The sequence below is a fragment of the Arvicola amphibius genome, chromosome 1 (assembly GCF_903992535.2).
Source record: "Arvicola amphibius chromosome 1, mArvAmp1.2, whole genome shotgun sequence".
Classification (NCBI taxonomy): Eukaryota; Metazoa; Chordata; class Mammalia; order Rodentia; family Cricetidae; genus Arvicola; species Arvicola amphibius.
In genome coordinates this window covers 66,070,997-66,090,332 of record NC_052047.1, presented here as the reverse complement: position 1 = coordinate 66,090,332, position 19,336 = coordinate 66,070,997, and the positions used below count along the sequence as shown (strand labels likewise).

General features: G+C 46.5%; 1 protein-coding gene across 1 annotated transcript in view; it reads right to left on the bottom strand.

Moving 5' to 3' along the window:
* Window positions 1–3,049: 3,049 nt before the first annotated feature.
* Letm1 (leucine zipper and EF-hand containing transmembrane protein 1) overlaps window positions 3,050–19,336 on the bottom strand; it is a 30,630-nt gene continuing 14,343 nt past the window's right edge. The window contains exons 7-14 of the mRNA XM_038345636.2: window positions 16,683–16,802; window positions 13,338–13,469; window positions 12,782–12,922; window positions 12,079–12,213; window positions 7,927–8,061; window positions 5,927–6,114; window positions 4,515–4,653; window positions 3,050–3,346 (exon numbers count right to left, since the gene is read on the bottom strand). Of these exons, the coding sequence (XP_038201564.1) occupies window positions 3,197–3,346; window positions 4,515–4,653; window positions 5,927–6,114; window positions 7,927–8,061; window positions 12,079–12,213; window positions 12,782–12,922; window positions 13,338–13,469; window positions 16,683–16,802 (1,140 nt within the window). The 3' untranslated portion in view covers window positions 3,050–3,196. The remainder of the gene's footprint in view (window positions 3,347–4,514; window positions 4,654–5,926; window positions 6,115–7,926; window positions 8,062–12,078; window positions 12,214–12,781; window positions 12,923–13,337; window positions 13,470–16,682; window positions 16,803–19,336) is intronic.

The window sequence follows — 19,336 nt, the reverse complement described above, 5'->3', positions numbered from 1 at the left end:
CTCTTGGTCCTGGAGACCAATGGAATTTCAATCAAGCATTCTAGAAGACACCAAGAATGGCTACAGGAGACCACCCAAGATGTGCTGGTGTCCTGGGAAGATCAGGAGATACATACTATATATAACTTTACCCTCCTCCCAGCTGGGCTACCCCAGGGAAGCACCAAGGTGGGACTTGGGAAGCTGCCTCCACCCGGCCCATTGCCCTCTACAAGTCCCTATGGCTGGACTCTGTCTACGAGACAGTAGTACACACTTAGTGTGAGCACAGGTCCCACTTCTTTGGGACTCCTCAGCCACAGTCCCAGCTCCTGCCCACCCTGTGCAGCTCACGACAGACACAACGTGGGGCTGTGAGGTGACAAGTCTGAGGCCATCTGAGGGAGTTTGCAGGCTGGGAGAGCCTGGTAGGTGTCAGGACTGAGCTGGACAAATCGTCTTACAGCAGACACAACAGTAGTGGTACTTTATTCGGTCACCTCCTTACATGAAGCTGTTGCTTGCCAGTCTCCCAGGGCCCCAAGTCAGCTTCAATTCTAAGAAGTACTTATTTGCCTGACTCCACAAAGCAGGGCTGTTCCACAGAACGAGGGGATACCTCAGGATGAGGGGATACCGGTCTCCTCATGTCCCACAAAGCATGAGCCTGGAACCAAGTCTTGAGCCCCTAAAGGCGAGCTGGCACTGAGAAGCTGCGGGGAGGATTAAGCCCCACTAAAATCTGAGCACACCTGATGCCCACAGCACATTCCTCATTAACTTAGGAGGTCTGAGTTTCCCTTCGATCTCTTTACTAGGCAGAATGCTCAGGGCTCAGAAGAAACCCTTTGGGCTGTTACATGGGCATGGAAGATGTTTACATGTGACCCAGATGGAGGCTCTGGGATCCCTGGAAGTCAGAAGAGGGTACAGAATTTGTTCCCCTACCATGGCCCCAGGAGGCACAGCCCAAGACCATGAGGATGGCCTTTCAGAACTGCATGGTGCCCTTCGCATTTTCCAAATCCTGTGTGGGATGGTGGTTGGAGTGTAGAAAGGAATGCAAGATTTCATTTAACAGGTGTGGGCACCCGGCCCCTGGGCAAGCACTGAAGTACAGAGCAGTTATGAGAGTTGAAATACAGCCAGCTCTTAAATGCTCAGCTCATATACAGTTCTGTCATGGGGCTGCTACTTCTTTTCCTTTTTTGGGGGGTGGTGGTGGTGGTGGTGGTATGGTTCAAGACAGGGTTTCTCTATGACAGCCCTGGCTGTCCTGGAACTTGCTCTGTAGACCAACCTGACCTTGAACTCAGAGATCTGCTTGTCTCTGCCTCTGGAGTGCTGGGATTAAAGGTGTGCACCACCATCACTGTCCAGTAGACCTGCCATTTCTAAACCTGACCCAGCTGTACTGAAGTCAAGCAATGAAACAGATGTGGGGCCAGTTCCAAAAACCAAGGCAAGCATCCACTGCTAGGCCCTGGAACATTACAGGGTGAACCCACTTTCCAGGGTGATGGTGTGACCTGAGAGGCGGAGTACACAGTATAGCAGGGAAATACCTAAGTCAGCAACAGCCAACACAGCCACTGACAGTGCCCAGTAACAATGAAGGATGAAGATAATAGGTAGACAAAGGACAGGTCCCAGAATGCTGCTCAAAAGAGAAACAATTCATTGTGGGGACACACTTGGCAACCACAATCTTGTCCTCAGAAGTACACACTAACAGTGGGAACCAGGCTGCTAGGGTACACAAGGACGCACAGATGTGATCATATATTCACTAGGCTCCTTCCACGGTTACTCTGCACAGGCTTACATGTAAGAATTATTTTATTCTTGCTTAGCATCATATGCTTCCTTTAAGAAAAGTTTCAAGAAATCGAGAAAGTTCCATTCTAGTTGCTGCTTCTCTGAACATCTTCTATATCCTGTCTGGAGTCCCAAGAATTTTTTTCCTGGACAGGATAGCCCAAGCTGAACTCATGATCTTGCTTTCTGTGTTCCTAGGATGGGGTTACAGTGGGAGGATGGTGGTGAGGCCACAAGATACTCAGCCCTGGCCTGCCCAAGCAGCCATCTCCAAGTAAGAAAGGGTGCTGGCCACTCAGCAAGCACTCTGGACGCTGAACTAGTGCATCTCCATTCAGAGGGGTGCCAGCGAGCCATTAGCAGGCACGGAACACCACGCCGAAAGCTCTGTGGCACCACAGACTACTTCCTCACTGCTGTAGGCAGGAGCACATTCAAGAGCATCTATGACGACAGCCTTGTGAAGCCCCATCTTGGCCACTGTCCTGGGCAGGACTTAAGTTTTATGTTAAAAGCCACACAAAGCCTCAGGTATGTTCAGGTTTCAGATGTCAGCTCTTTCCCCCAGGGCTACTCAGCAATGTGGACTGCCCAATTTCATTTTCAAAGGCTTCTTCAGTGTATGTCCCCTGTTAATTACAGAACTACTCATGAGCTAGGCGAATAGCCATGTGTGAAAATTCAGTACTAGTCAGTTATAGAATTAGGTGGAAATCAATGGTAAATTGAGAACGCTCCAGTCAACATGCTTCAGAATCCATACAAGAGAGACAATGCTGTCAAGGACCGGTAGTTACGACACAACTGTGGAGGAGTGAGTATACAGATCTCCTGGAGGAATCCCAAGTCCTCAGACTGACTCCAGCATCTTCAGCGCAGAGGAGGCCTGCATTGTGTCTGTCTACCTTCTATTCCAAGGCCTCTGGAGAAATGCAGGCACATTTACTTGGCTCCACACAGGTGCTGGGAGTCCACTTGGTTCTCACTCTCCTCTCAAGGGACAGAGGCTTGGCCAGACCCTAAGCGAGTAAGGACATAAACAGGGAATACTTTCCTACCCAGTCTAGCCCAAGCTACCTTTGGAGCTAGGGGTCAGTGTGAGGCTATGATCCTAGTGGTGGCTGTCCCCTTACCCCAAGGGTTAGGGCCATTTAGTACCACACCAAGGCATGAGTCCAGACACAATCACTCAGAGGGCTCTAGGGCTCCAGGCTGACTGAATCTTCATGGAATGATGAAAATTAAAAATTGCTTGATTAAGGAAGTTTCTGATTTATTCCAAATAAAATATTAGATTTGCCACTAAGAATCACCTCATAGCAATCACTCTTGTGTCATCCCCACTGTGGTTGGTGTAGCATGATGAAGGCAGACCCTGTGGGCCAAAAGCCAGGCAGTTCTAATTCTTCACTTCTGCGGCCTCTTTCTCAGCCTTTTCCTTGGCCTTTTCCTTCTCTTCCACCTTTTCCTCCTTCTCTAGTGTGGCCACAATTTCGGCTACTTGGGTGGTAGAGATCTGAACATCTTCTTTGTCCACCAAGTCGATCACCTGCACACACAGGAGAGGGGACTTAGAAGGCTGCATCCCTGCATGATCTAGTATCCCGGGGACAGCTCTGGGGAGGCAGGACTTGACTCCTCTGAGCCATCTTCTTGGCTAGGCACTGGTCATTTCACTGCAGGCTATGGGTGCCTGGGTATCAGACCCCCAAGGCTACAGACCTCACAGCAAGACTGTGGCATCAAGTCCCTGTTCCAGGCAGCATGGCCCTGCCATAGTGCTGGAGGTCGAGGACCTGTCCTGAACGTGGCTTCCCTGGTACAGCAAGGGGTAGGCACTGGGATATATCTGCTCCTGCCATGAAGACTGAGGGGAGAGCGAGGAAAATGCTCAGCATGTACATCTGATAGTGCCTTGATTTAAAATGGAACTAATGGTAATTATTATTTCTGGCTAGAAAAACTACTAATTTGTCAAGTGTGCTGGAAACCATGAAGGCGGTTTTTTCCTTCAAAAAACATGATTTATAATTTAGGTAGGTCCATGGTAATTTGCAGGCTGGAATCCAGATGTCCCCTAGAGGCTGGGTCCTGACTTGGGTATGTGGGCTGATGTACTTGGACCTTAGCCACCATCCTACATGCTCTACCCACTCGGTGTTTCTCAGGTCTCAGGCAGCCCCCAAAAGGGGTCCTGACAGGTGTGTTCACCATTTTCCAGAGCTAATAGGGATGTAAGGTCCTGTGGTAGAAGCAGAAACAGTCCAAGGAGACATTTGATAGAGTGGGCCTGTGGCAGGGCAGGGACTCAATTTTGTTATCTCACCATTATGTCTGTAATGTTTATAACTTCTTAATTCCAGTGTGATTTCAATTGACAGCAAAGGGCTGAGACACCTGGGCCTGCAGACCCAACCTCCTGATACAGTCTTTTTTTTTTTTAATTATTGTATGTACATTGGTGTTTGCCTGTGTGATGGTGCCAGTATCTCCCTGGAGCTGGAGATACAGACAGTTGTAATCAGTCATGTGGTTGCTGGGAATTGAACCCTGCTCCTCTGTAAGAGCAGCCAGTGTCCTTAACCACTGAGCCATCTCTCTAGTTCCCTTCTGAGAGTCTTAAGGCTCTGAAAAAGCAGCTCCTCCCCAAACCCCTGGGCCCTAAATCAGAAAAGCAGTCAGGCTAGCCTGCTGGCTCAGTCCTTACTGAGACCCACCTTAACAAGGTCATCGATGTTGATATTGCCGTCCTTATTTTCATCCAGGGCTGAAGCCAAACTGATCAGCTTGTGTTCTGGAATGTGCTTGATTTGCTTCATGGCGGTGATGAGCTCACTGACACTGATGACATTCTCCCTGGGGAGTGTAGTCTGCATGTGATATTGGCCAGGTGCTCGGCCTCATGCCTTACCCATAGCTCTTCCCATAGGCTCTGATCCTGCGGCCATGCATGAACTGGAAATGTCAGCATGACTCCTCCCACAGTGAGATCCTCAGGCTCTTTCCCTTTAGGATGCAATGCCATCATGGAGACTGATAGGAAACATCCTTGGATGCTGGGGAGATTGTTTAGCAGCTATCAGTGCTCTTACTGCATGAGGACCTGAGTTCAAATCCTCAGAAGCCACATAAAAGCTCGGAGTAGTCACATATTTGTCTAAAGCCCTAGTTCTATTGGGTGGGGGCAGAGGCAAGATCATGGGCTTGCAGGCTGACAGCCTCCATGTGCACATAAGCATGTATACCAGCACACATACACTTGCAGAGATAACACATATACAAATACCACACTCACACATACCACTTATACACACACATAAAACTGAAAAAGAAATCTTGAGGCTGGAGAGTGATTAGTGATGGCTTAGTGATTAAGAGCACTTGTTGCTCTTGCAGAAGACCTGAGTTCAGTTCCTAGAACCCATGTTGGGTGGTTCATAGTTGTCTGTAATTCCAGCTCTAGGGGATCTGATATCTTCTTTTGGCTTCCATGGGCACCCACCCCACAATGGAGAGCACCACAGGTCCCTAGGCTGTGTCTGCCAGGGAGCCAACAGACAATATAAGAGAGAAAACATCCTCATCCGGAGGTAACAAGGGTTACTAGGTACAGGGCCCGGAGCAGAAGCAGAGTCCAGCTGCAAGCACCTGCCCTCCCTGCAGAGTCTATGGTCAGGACTGTGGCAAGCCTACTCATAGCTGGGTTACAAAAGCATGGAGTGTGCCACTGTCTCCTGGTGGCTCCTTAAACAAGCAGACTGTCCACAACAGTGTCATAATACCAGGGTTTGGAATAGGGAAGAAGTGGGAGATGGCAGTCTGAAGAACATGGAGTCAACTTAAGCTCAAGCTCAAGGGGATGGCACCATGGAAGGGGAGAAAAGACGGGTCAGGGGACACAGGCAGGGAAGAGACAGATCTGAGCTCCCTAAGTAAAACAAGCTCAGGGATATAGAAACCGAGCTGTGAAGGAAAGAAAAATAGGAGCAAAGACCTCTTGGAGTCCTGGCTGCTCCTGAGCAATAGGTGGGGTGGGCAGGCAGAGGCCAAAGATTTGCTTTGGAATTAGATCCCAGCAAAAGCACCTGTCAGCTGCAGCCGGGCTAGAACAGGTTCATGGCTCACTTACCCTGCTGGAGAACTCTCATGGGGGCCCAGTTTGCCATTCTGTTGACTGGTCTCTAGCTGTGCAATTAGGCCATCGATCTGCCCAATCATCTGCTGGACTCGCTTTGTCAGCCTCTTGCTAGCTGTGGATTCTTCTATATATTTTTCATCACCGGTCTTTGAAAGCTCCTTTTTGATCTCCTGTAAATCCTAATTTTAAAAAGTTTGTATCAGCCAGGCGGTGATGGTGCACACCTTTAATCCCAGCACTCGGGAGGCAGTGGCAGGCGAATCTCTGAGTTCGAGGCCAGCCTGATCTACAAGAGCTAGTTCCAGGACAGGCTCTAGAAACTACAGGGAAACCCTGTCTCGAAAAACCAAAATAAATAGATAGATAGATAGATAGATAGATAGATAGATAAAAAAGTTTGTATCAAAAGAGAGGGAGGGCTCTATATTAATTTGAACTTGAAAAGAAAATCAAATCATTAATTTGTGCTGGGATGTGGCTCAGTGGTATAATGCTTCCTACTATGCACAAGATCCCGTTTGATCCCTAGCACTTAATAAAAGAATTCAATTCAGCCTCAGAAACTGGATGATCTTATGTCTATTATGCAAATTTGTTCTTACTAATTTTTTGGTTTAGCAGCCTACTGTGCCCATGTTTATTTTTGTAAGCTCAAAAATTTTTTTTTTGTATTAGAGGGAAAAAAATCTATTCTGAATATCAAGTTCCTTTGTAGTTACTAAAGAATGAACATCCAAAGGCTCAAGGAGTTCTAAGCACCTTCTTTCTTTACAAGGAGCAAAGATAATAGGACAGAGCAGGGTGAAGAGCCAAGGGGAATGAGCACTGTCTTGTCTGTCTGGTGAAAATGTGGCTTCTAATGGAGAAGTCACACAGCCAGGGAAGCTACCACAGTGAAGATGAGAAATAGCAAACTGATTTTTAGCAATCTCCAAACCATTACTTGCCCAACAGAGTGGGGATAATAACACTGCTACCTCAGATTAGAAAACAATGTCTGTTTTTTGTTTGCTTGTTTGGTTTTGGTTTTTCAAGACTCGGTTTCTCTGTGAAACAGCCCTGGCTGTCCTGGAACTCACTCTGTAGATCAGGCTGGCCTCGAACTCACAGAAATCCACCTGCCTCTGCCTCCCTAGTGCTAGAATGCAACAGGGATGAGAGGGGATATGGGAAGACTGGAGGTGAACAGAACTGGGGTGCATTATGTGAAACCCCCAAAGATTCAATAAAGAAGTTAAAAAAAAGTCAGGTAGTGGTGGTGCCTTTAATCCCAGAACTCAGCAGGCAGAGACAGATGTATCTGTGAGTTCGAGGTCAGCCTGGTCTACAGAGTTTGTTCAGGACTGGTTTTATAGCAAATGAGAAACCCTGTCTTCAACCCCCCCCCCCCCAAAAAAAAAAAGCTTAAAATAAATAAAAAGAAAACAGTATCTGTTTGGGCTGAGGATATAGTTAGCGGCACAACACTTGTCTAGCACGCACAAGGCCCTGGGATCGATCCCAGCACTATGAGAGAAAGAAAAGGAGGGAGGAAAGAAGAAAGGGGAGGAGGAAGGGAGGGACAACCACTAGATAAGAAAAGAAAAAAGTCTCTTGAAGGGTTATGAATGAAAGTAAGATTTCATGTATCAAGAGACCAGGCTGTTTACATGACACTGAGGTTCAGATACCTATCACTATCTACTTAGTACCAGCAAAGGTGTCATTTACCTACAAAGTGGCCCCATCAGAATTACTGTGGTGCCCGGACTCTAAGCTGGGGCTTCTACATGCTAGCCTTGTGCTCTACTGTCAACTGTATCCTTGGTTAAAATTTACTTTCCATTTGACTTTTCTCTCCACATTCTCTCTGGGCACCTTGTTATGTACATGACAAGAGTGTTACTCGATGCTTTGGGGTCTGATAAAGCTGCATTCTACCCATGCTCTGCAGTGAGCAGCTGATGAAGGCCTATGGACAAGGTCCGTATCCCGGCACCGTACCCACCCACCTCACTGTAGTCCTGGACATCCTCTTTGAGCAGCTCCAGCTCCTCCTTCTCCTTGGTCAGGGACTTCTTCTGTTCCTTTAGCTTAGAACAGGCATCACTGAGGATGTCAATTTCCTCCTTGGTTATTTCTTCTCCCTAGAAAGAAATGAATAAGAAGATAACCTAAGTCAAGGGAACAATGGCTTCTGTCCCTAAATGTTGAAAGCCTTTCTGTTCATGCCACATAGGCAAGCACTTAAGGACAGCCTCAAGTGAGTTGGAGCTCATCTCTCTGCATCTTCTTGGTGCATTGTACCCCAACACACTCGTCCCATAGCCAGCAGAATGAGCACACTGATTATCCCCAAATGTTCCTTTCTATTCCCCAGGATTCCATCCCCAGGCAAGACTGACTTGCCTCCTGCTCTGCAGGACAGGCTTTGTTTTCTAGAACTTTATAGGAGTGTAATTATTAAGTCTGTCTCTTTTGACCAGCTCACCTATTTTGGCATCTAATGGTAAAGATTTTCTAATCTGGACAGCAACATCAAGGCATATCTTTCTCCTTCCTATTGGCTTTCAGTGATTACAATGACAGTTGCTGTGAATGTCTGTGTATAGCCACTGGTGGGGCAATGCCCAGGACTAGGTCAGTTGATCACAGAGTATAAGTTTGAGGCTTTAGCAAACCATAGTTTCCAAAGTGATCTAGGCCCTCTACACCCTCTCCAACACTAGAGAAGGTCAATTTTTTTTTCTGTTTTGCAGTATTGGGCACAGAACCTAGGACCCAAGCATGCTATGCAAGTACTCTATTGAATCATGTTCTCAGCCCTATTTTAGATTTTTTTTTTTTTAAAAAAAAGATTTATTCACTTATGTATACAATGTTCTGCCTGCATGTATTCCTACAGGCCAGAAGAGGGAATCAGATCCCACTATAGATGGTTGTGAGTCACCATATGGTTGCTGGGAATTGAACTCAGGACCTCTGGAAGAACAGCCAGTGCTCTTAATCACTGAGCCATCTTTCCAGTCCCTTATTTTATATTTTTTAAAAAGTGGTTTTTTTTTTTTTTGTGTGTGTGTGTGTATGGGTGTGTTTTGCCTACATGTATGTCTGTGTACCACATGTCTGCCTTGTTCCTGAAGGGACTAGAAAAGGGCATTAGATGCCCTGGGACTGGAGTCACAGACAGTTGTGAGCTGCCACGTGAGTGCTGAGAATCAAACCTGGGTCTTATGGAAGAACAGCCAGTGTTCTTAAACTCCAAGACATTTCTCTAACCACTGCTATTTTACTTTTTATTTGGATAAGGCTTTCACTAAATTGCCCAAGCTGTCCTTGAACTTATGAATCTCCTTTGTTAGTCTCCTAAGTAGTCAGTCATTATTGGGGGCTGGTGAGACGGCTCAGCAGCTAAGAGCACTGGCTGCTCTTCCTGCACCATCTGGCTCAATACTGACAATTTGTTTCTTTCTTTTTTCTTTCTCTCTCTCTCTCTTTTTTAAAAAGATTTCTTTATTTTATGTATACTGCACTCTATCTGCATATACACTTGCATGCCAGAAGAGGGTACCAGATTCCATTATAGATGGCTGTAAATCACCATGTGGTTGCTGGGAATTGAACTCAGGACCCCTGGAAGAACAGCCAGTGCTCTTAGCTGCTGAGCCATCTCTCCAGCCCCCAATAATGACAATTTTAAAAAAAAATTGTCTTCTTATTTATTAAGTTGTGAGAAGTTTATTTACTATTTATTTATTATTATATATATAGTTACATTATTTATGTGTGTGTGTCTCTGTCACCTGAGTACTGTGAATGAAGGCATGAGTTACTATGCTACATCTGAGAATTCTTTTTTTTTAAATATTTATTTATTTATTGTGTATACAATATTCTGTCTGTGTGTATACCTGCAGGCCAGAAGAGGGCACCAAACCCCATTACAGATGGTTGTGAGCCACCATGTGGTTGCTGGGAACTGAACTCAGGACCTTTGGAAGAGCAAGCAATGCTCTTAACCTTTGAGCCATCTCTCCAGCCCCATCTGTGAATTCTTTAGAAAAAAATTAACTTTTTAATTGTATGTGTATATGTGGGAATGTGCACAGGAAAGTAGGTACCCAAGAAGACAAGAGGTATCAGGTCCCTTAGAGCTAGAGTTACAGGTGGTTGTGAGCCTCCAGGTGTGGGTGCTGGAAAAAGAACTTGAACAAGAGCAATATAACTACTGAGCCATCTCTCCATCCCCCACCTTCGTTTTTTTAATTAATTAATTAATTAATTTATTATGTATACAATATTCTGTCAGTGTGTGTGCCTGCAGGCCAGAAGAGGGCACCAGACCTCATTAACAGATGGTTGTGAGCTACCATGTGGTTGCCGGGAATTGAACTCAGGACCTTTGGAAGAGCAGGCAGTGCTCTTAACCACTGAGCCATTTCTCCAGCCCTCCACCTTCGTTTTTGAGAGAGCCTCTTACTAGAACTTGGGGGTTACCAATTCACCTAGGCTGGCTGGCCATTAAACCCCAGGGATTGTTGTGAAATAATAATTTAAGATGTGTTCCATATGCTTATGCCATGAAGTATTTGTTTAATGATGTAAAGATGTGCTACATTCTTTTATGTTGCATTTGTTTAACTCTGTGCAGCTGGGATTCTTTGCCTGTCTAAAACACCTGATTGGTCTAATAAAGAGCTGAACAGCTAATAGTGAGGAGGAGAACAGACAGGTGGGGTTGGCAGGTAGAGAGCATAAATAGAAGAAGAAATCTGGAAAAAGAAGAACAATAGGTGCCAGCCACCTAGCCACAGAGCAAGCCATGGAGAAAGAAGTAAAGAAAGGCATACAGAAACAGAGAAAGATAAAAGCCCAGAGGCAAAAGATACATGGGATAATTTAAGTTAAAGAAAGCTGGGTAGAAATAAGCCAAGCTAAGGCCAGATACTCATAAGAAAAAATAAGCCTCCATGTGTGATTTATTTGGGAGCTGGGTGGCAGCCCCCCGAAAGGAATCAAAAAGTAGAAAACAACGAACAACAAGGGATCATCCTGTCTCCGCCTCTACAGCCTGCTGCTTCTTGCAGGATTGCCTGGGAACCACTGAGTTCCGATTTTGGGGGCTTCTGCCACTGCCATGACCTTCTGGCCTAGATCACACGGGTGGTGTGTCTATTCTGGGGTCTCCGGGGCCATGCAGCAACCTGCTCTCTCTAGGCCAGGCTTCAAAGGAGCCCCTTGAGCTCTGCTGGGCTCACCCACACTCTGCTCTCCAAACTCCAGGGGCTGGGCCGGGGTCATAAACTTTGTCAAGCTCCCTTCCTGCAAAGGCTATTGTTTGTTAGAGGCAGCTGCCGGCCTCAGCTCTCCACACTTTCTGCTTTCATCAAGAACAAGTTTTACCCCCCTCCTCTAAGCCCTGAATGTGATCCTGATCATCCAATCCCTTCAAGACGCAAAGGGCTTTTGCCATCCTCCAGGATCCCCAGTGGAGACTTCCTGAACACACAGCTTTCATTTAGTCAGTCTCTCTCCTCCTTCTCTTTCATTCAGCTACCAAGAGTTGTCTTCTATCCACTTAGGAATTTTAACCTGCCCATCACATTGATTGAATTCATTAGGATCCCCCTGGCATCTGAGGACAGAAGGACCCAGAAGATATTTCATGTTCTGTCCAATTTATTGATAACAAATTGACAGAAGTTTCTCAAGGAGCCTCACACCCAATCACTCAGCAAATGACACCAGGGTGGTCCTCTGCACAGGAAGCTCTGCTTTGAGGGCTCAGCCTTTATTTCCCTCCCACTGCCCAACAGGAGGACAGGGGCCTAGAAACCCATGAGGAGCCTGGCAGCCTCATCTCAGTGTCAAAGGCTCTAAGCTTCTCATAGCCCTAAGGCTGGCTCTGCCTCCTGGCCACTACTTCATCTCTCCAGGGAGTAAAAGTGTCCCTGGAGGGGCTCCATGGTTGTGGAAGTGAGCCTCCCCACCCAAGAAATGAGTGAGTCAGTGGGGTTTCCCAACAGCACATACCATGATCTCTGAGAGGGTCTGAAATGTGGACTGGCTGGAGGGTAAGAAAATGCCCTCTCCAGCAAGACCTCTTTAGGAGCTAAGGAACCCACAGCCCAGCCCTGCTCCTCCCCTGGTCATGTACAGCTCACCTTCAATCCCTCTAGCACAGGTGCTGTATCTTTCAGTGTCTCTGAGGACACACTCACAACAGGCACCTCTGGCTGAAGCTCGGCCCCTGGCCTCCCAGGAATGGTGGCTTCTGCTACTTCTGGCTGGGTGTCCTTCTGAAATGTAAGCAGTACCACACTGTCACCTTGGTCCACACTCAGCATTTACTCCTGACAGGTACACTTGGCATAATCTACTAAGTGACAAAGAAGACCCACAGATCACCCAGCAGTGGTTGTTCCCCTGCCCTAGGATGAGCAGGCCACCTGAGCCTCCTCAACAGACTCAGTCAGAGCATGCTGCCCGTCTCTGGGGCTAGTCCATGTGAACGGATGGACATGAATAACCTAGGCAATTCCAAGCTGCAGTCATAGCTTCCTGCAGCTTTTGAGACCATAGAGCAAAGGGGTGAGCACAGTTATGGGGAGTCAGCCACTCTTAGGAAAACAACCCTGAGAAGGTGGGTCCCTTGGTGACCAAGCCAGCCCCTCCTATGCCAATTGTGTCTTCTATTACACTGTCCCTGAGAGCTATAGCTCCACAGTTAAGCACTCCTGTACCACTCTGACCCCTGCAGGCAAAGACAGGATAGGACTGAGAGTCACATGCATGGCCATAAGGCAGGCTCTAGAAAACTTGGACTGGGACAGCCTTGGTCCTAGACAGTCACAGCAGACTGCTTACCACAGCTTCGGCAGCCCTCTGCAGTTCTTCCAGGTGCTCCTGCTGGATGGCAGCCTCTTCCTGCAGTGTGGCCTCCAGCTTCGCCTTGTTGTCCACCTGCTCGCCCTCCACCTCTGCCGCTTTCACCTGAGCCTCCTTTGCCTTAGAGGGAAAGTGGAAGGAGACGGTAACTGCCAGTGAGCCTGAGGTGCCAGACCTATAATACCTTTACCTCGAGCTGAGCAATGTTACCACCTAGGCTTCATACAAAATAGAATACACTAGTGGGATTTTGCCTCCTAAGTGTTCAGAGGTGCTTCCAGGATCCCAAGGGTAAGTAAAGTTCCCCATCCATCAGAGAACTGTTTAAGTTTCAGAGCAAATCTCAAATACATCAATTCAGATTTGCCACCCTAGCACTGCTGTGCTTGAGCACATGGGGGCTGAGCAGGGAGATGAACCAGGGAGCTGTGAAGAGGACAGCAAGACCAAGGTAGAGAGGCTCCCATAGCTGTGGAGGTGAGGGTACTAAGCCCACAGAGATAACAAGTCAACAGAATCTTCCGACAATACATACCACGATTTCTGGAAGGGTCTGCAAGGTGGACTTGAGCTGGTCAGCAGGTGAGAGGGTGTCTGGGAGGTACATGGCCCGGGACAGTATGAGCAATGATGTGGGGATCTCATGATGGAGGTGCAGGTCGAGCCACTGGAATCAAAGAACATGCACTAGCAGTGCTTTCCTTGCTGACCCACAGCCCCAGTACCTCTCCTGCATCCCAGAGTTCCCTTCTGTGGCTTTGACTTAGTTGAGGGACACAGAGTCTAGGTGCCACAGCAAACATGATTGAGTAAATAGGTTCATTAAGTCACTAAAACACATTTCCCAAATATATTTCAAAAATATCTTTCAGGGACTGGAAACAGCACTTGCTACTCCTGCAAAGGGCCTGGGTTCAGTTCCTAGCATTCACATGGCAGCTCACAACTGTTTGTACCTCGAGTTCCGGGGGATCTGACACCCCTTTCTAGCTTCCATGGGACCTGCACACACAAGATGCACAAACATACATACAACACCCATACACATGAAGATTTTAAAAAATCCAATATATATACTATAAAGTACACACTCACATACACACCTTAGTAAACTGAACAACTGACCATCAGCTCCAGGTACTTCAAAAATGGTCACTATGCTCTGTGCTTGAATACAGGCTGGTACACTGGCCCAGGGATGGTGGTGGATATCTGTAATCCCTGCACTAGCTGAAGCAGAAGATCACACGCACACATGTAGGGTACCATATATATATACTACTTGTACCCATTACTATTGCAACTTTTATGCTTTTATTCATTTATTTTACATTTGTTTATTTGGGAGGGGGTGGCAGCACATGCCGCAGAAGCACATGAATAGAAGTTAGAGAATGACTTTTGGGAGTCTTTCTCCTCTTGTACCACAAGGATTCTGGGAATCAAACTCAGGTTGTCAAACTTGGAGGCAAGCACAATTACTCACAGAGCTATCTTACTGGTCCATGTGTTTAGATATAAATAAAAAAATTTATAGAAAGCAGAAGGATACCTAGAAATTCAGTCAGACTGGATCATATAGTAGGAGATCTTGTCTAGAAAAATTGTCCTTTCTTTCTTTTTTAAAATTTGAAGGGCAGGCTGGATGTGGTGGCTTACATCGTTAATCCCAGCACTCAAGAGGCAGGGGCAGGCAGATCTCTAAGTCTGAGGCCAGCATAGTCTACATAGCAAGCTCCAGGACAGTGAGGGCTACACAGTGAGAACTGGTCTCACATAACAACAACAACAAAATTTAGAGGACAGGGGCTGTAGCTCAGTGGCAAAAAGTTTGCCTAGCGTATGTGCAGCCTCTAGTTAAACCCACAACACTATGCTAAAAACAAACTGAAGGCTGACAAGAAGGTTTAGCAGATAGAGACATCGTCCTCCCTCCCCCAACTCCCAAGACAGAGTTTCCCTCTGTAGGGTGGCTGTCCTGGAACTCACTCCGTAGAGCAGGCTAGCCTCAAACTCACAGATCCACCTGCCTCAGCCTCCTGAGTACTGGGATTAAAGACATGTGCCACCACACATGGCTTGAGACCTCTGTTTATAGACATGACAACTTGAGTTTGATCCCTAGATCCCACAAGGTGACTTGAGAGGACAGACTCCTAACAGTTGTTCTCTGACCTCTAACAAGAACTCACACACAGGCACGCCATGGCTCTGTGCCTATAAGAACACCTTAATGACACCTTTCTAGTGGACAGAAAAAGCTGTTATCTCTTGTGCACACATTAAACAGAGGCCAAAAGTTGAGAAGAGGAGCTTGAGAGACAGTTTAGCTGCTAAGTGCACTTGTTCTTGTAGAGGGCCTGGGCTCCATTCCCAGCACTTACATGGATGCTTACAACTAACTGTCTGTAACTCCAGTTCCAGGGCATCCAACACCTTCTCTTAACAGCCAAAGGTCACCAGGCATGCATGTGGTACATATATAGACATATAAGCAAAATACTCATACACATAAAAATAAAATAAATAACCTTAAAAAAAAAAAGAAGGGCTAAGATTAAGTGAAAAAGGAGAGCAGCCGCAGAAGACAGGCAGAGGTCAAATGACCATGACCTTGGATTTCACAGTTCACCAAGGTGCACAGCCTTTAGGTCTGTGCTGGAAACCTAAGTGATGAAGAAGCCCTTGGAAGACAAATTAGAAAGGATTGCAAGGGCCAGGCAGTGGTGGCATGCACCTTTAATCCCAGCATTCCTGAGTCAGAGGCAGGTGGATCTCTGTGTGTTCAAGGTCAGCCTGGTCTATAGATCTAGTTCCAGGACAGCTAGGGTTGTTACAGAGAAACCCTGTCTTGAAAAACCAACCAAACCAAACCAAACCAAAAACCAACAAATAAAGGGTTGCAGAAACGTGTTTCGAGGGAAAGTAGGTGTTCACTCATCCTTGGCCACATGTGAAGAGTACATGCAAAGTGGCAAGGGGGACAGGTGTGAAGTCGAGTTAGGAGGAAGACCAGACTCATCCCTCTAAAGACGAGGGGCTGTAAATGTCACTCACTGCCATAAACCTGCACAGGCACTATTGCCTGAGGACCCTCACGCTCAGGTAGGGTGCAGTGCCACATACCAAGCCCAGGCTCGGCGTAGCTGAGAGGGTGGATATGATGGTAGTCAAGTCGTGAGGGTGGTCTGATTCAATTTTTAGTTGAAGATGGTCTTAAATTTCTAATTGTTGCATCCACATCTTGAGTGCCAGGATTACAGATGTGAACAGCCATGTCAGGTGGCACTAGAGATCCATCCTGTGCATGCTAGGCTAGTCTCTCAACTGACCTATAGCCCTAGACCTCTTTCCTTCTGTTTGTTCTGAGATAGGGTCTTATACTATAACCCAGGATGACCTCAAACTTAGTGACCCTGGGGCTGGAGAGATGGCTCAGAGGTTAAGAGCATTGCCTGCTCTTCCAAAGGTCCTGAGTTCAATTCCCAGCAACCACATGGTGGCTCACAGCCATCTGTAATGAGGTCTGGTGCCCTCTTCTGGCCTGTAGGTATACACACAGATAGAATATTGTATACATAATAAATAAATAAATATTTAAAAAAACTTAGTGACCCTTCTGACTCAGCACGTTTCATCATGCTCAGGTTTGTGTGTATGTGTGTACTCCCATGCGCTGTTAAGGATTGAATTCTGGGCCTGGTATGCATACCCCTTGTGCCAACCTAATGACTTTTCTAGTTTGAACACACGCACATGCACACCACACACACACGCACACATGCCAGCATATACCTGTGCTGGTCTGGAGGAAAGGTAGATAATTCCTAACAGAGGAGAAAGCTACTAACCTCCCCAACTAGTCACTGAGGTCACATACCTGATTCAGTTGGTCCTTCAGACGGTCTTCTGTGACGCCAAGTGCTCGCATGCCTCGTGCTCGACATGCTGCCTGCAATTCCTTGACATTCAGACTGTTCACTCCTTCCTCAGAAATCAACTGGAAAAGAAAGCCAAGTATTGCTTTTCAAGATCATCTGGATCTAAGACACTGATGTTAACACAACTGAGGTTGGAGAAATGGCTCATCAGTTAAAAGCATGTGTTGCTCTTGCAAGAAGACCTGGATGTGGTTCCCAGTAGCCACATGCTGACTCACAGCTGTCTCTAACTATAGTTCCAGGTAACCTGATGTCCTCTTCTGACCTCCATTAGAACCAGGCACATTATGTGATGCACATACAGGCAAAACACTGATACACATACAATTTTAAGAGTTAAAAAAAGGTGGGGTAGTGGTGGTGCACACCTTTAATTCTAGCACTTGAGAGGCAGAGGCAGGTAGATCTCTGAGTTCGAGGCCAGCCTGGTCTAAAAAGGAAAGCTCTCTATCCCTACTCTGCAGCAAGGTTCCACGTGACTCTGTTGCTACAAGTGACATAGGTGTCTCTCCGGAGACACTACTACCTGGTCCCACCCACAAGTTAAGTGTTGTGAGATATTATTACACAATGTGAAGATATATTGCTGTGATTGGTGTAATAAAAGGCTGAAGGGCCAATAACTAGGCAGGAAGTATAGGTGGGATTTCCAGGGAGAAAAAGGAAGAGAGGAGGAATCTAGGTACACAAGACAAGACAGGAGACATAGAGAGGAAACAGGAGGTACAAGATGGAAGAGAGGTATTGCCATGTGATGGAACATAGATTAAAATACATGGGTTAATTTAAATCATAAGAGCCAGCTAGTTAAGAACAAGTCTAAACTATAGGCCAAGCTTTCATAATTAATAAGAAGTCTCTGTGTTATGCTTTGGGAGCTAGCTGGCTGGACAGAGAAAGACTTGCTACAGTTAAGGGGCGACTTTAGAACAAGTGAGGGCATAGGCTCTGATTGCACTGGCTGACTCTCTAAGGTAAACACCCCCTTCTCCACTTCTGCAGATACCCTGGCTGCCAGGGCAGAAGTCCCTCATTACTGCTTCCCACCAAGCTCCCACTGACACCACAGGACTTGGTCTCGTTACTGTGGACAGGTGTCGAAGTCCTGACTCCATGTGACAGTGAGAGGTAGAGGGGAAATCATGGGTCTCCACTTGTCTCTAATGACACCTTGACAGAGAGGAGGTAACAGTTACTGCCTGCTGAAGATAAAAGTCAGCTCTTTGCTAGCTCTCTCCTTGCTAGCTCCCTGACACTTTCCCAGCCCAAGGCCCCCGGGCTTGCTCACTGAGTGCGTCCTTCCTGAAAGACTCTCTGTTAATACAGTCAGTGCCTGTAGTTCAGAAAAATGAAATATACCAAACAGACAAAAGCAAGAAGGACAACAAAGGCCAAAGACTCACAGACTCCCCAGTCCTACAATACTGGATATGAACTATAATTAGTATATTTGGGAAAGAAAAACAAGGGCATGTACACGCCTTTAATTTCAGCACTTGAGAGGCAAAGGCAGAGGCAGAGGCAGAGGCAGGCAGAACTCTGTGAGTTCAAGGCCAGCCTAGTATACAGAGCAAATTCCAAGACAGCCAGGGCTAGGTAGAGAGCCCTTGACTGCCTCAAAATAAATGAATGAAAAGAGAGAGAAAGGGAGGAATGAAGGGTAGGGAAGAGAAGAGAAATTAGGAAGGCAGGGAGAGGCAAGTCATATCTGGTAATTCCATGATTTGGGAGGCAGAGGCAGGAAGATTCAAAGTTCAAGGTTGGCTTGATAACTGAGACCCTGTCTGTTCAAAATTAAAAAGTAAAGAAAGAGTACTAAGGCTAGGTGTGGTGAGACATGACCACAATCCCTACGGGGGGAAACAAGAAAATTAAGAGTTGACTGAAGGCCAGGGAAGCAAAATGGCGCTTCCCATTAAGCTTGATAACCTGAGTTTGATCCTTGGGACCAACATTATAGATTAAATGAACTGACTCACGCAAGTATATCTGACTCCACACATATAATGTGTGATGCCCAATGCTTGCACACGCACAGACACACTAAGTAAATAAATGTTTAGAAAAATTGTCTTTAAGGTTCAATTCCCAGTATCCACATGTCAGCTCATACCTGTCTGTAACTCTAGTTCCAGGGGATCCAACACACTCACACAGACATTCATGTGGGCAAACACCAATGGACATAAAATAAAAATAAATAAATCATAATAAATGAAAAAGAGTTAAATTCTAATCTTTTTGTTTTTGAAGACAGGGTTTTTCTGTAGTTTTGCAATCTGTGCTGAAACTCGCTCTATAGAACAGGCTGGTCTCAAATGCAGAGATCCGCCTGTCTCTGCCTCCCAAGTGCTGGAATTAAAGGCATGTGTGCCACCACTGCCTGGCTAAATTCTAATCTTGGTTACATAGTGAGTAGGTGGCTGGCCTGGGTTACATGACACCCAGCCTTGGAAGACAGAGGCTGGGCATTGCCTAAAGCAAGCTGGCTAGGAAACTAGCTATAGTGTTAAGTTTTGGGTTTGACTGAGTAAGATGGAAGAACAATTGAGGACGATCCCATCATTATCCTTGGGCTTACACGTGCACATGA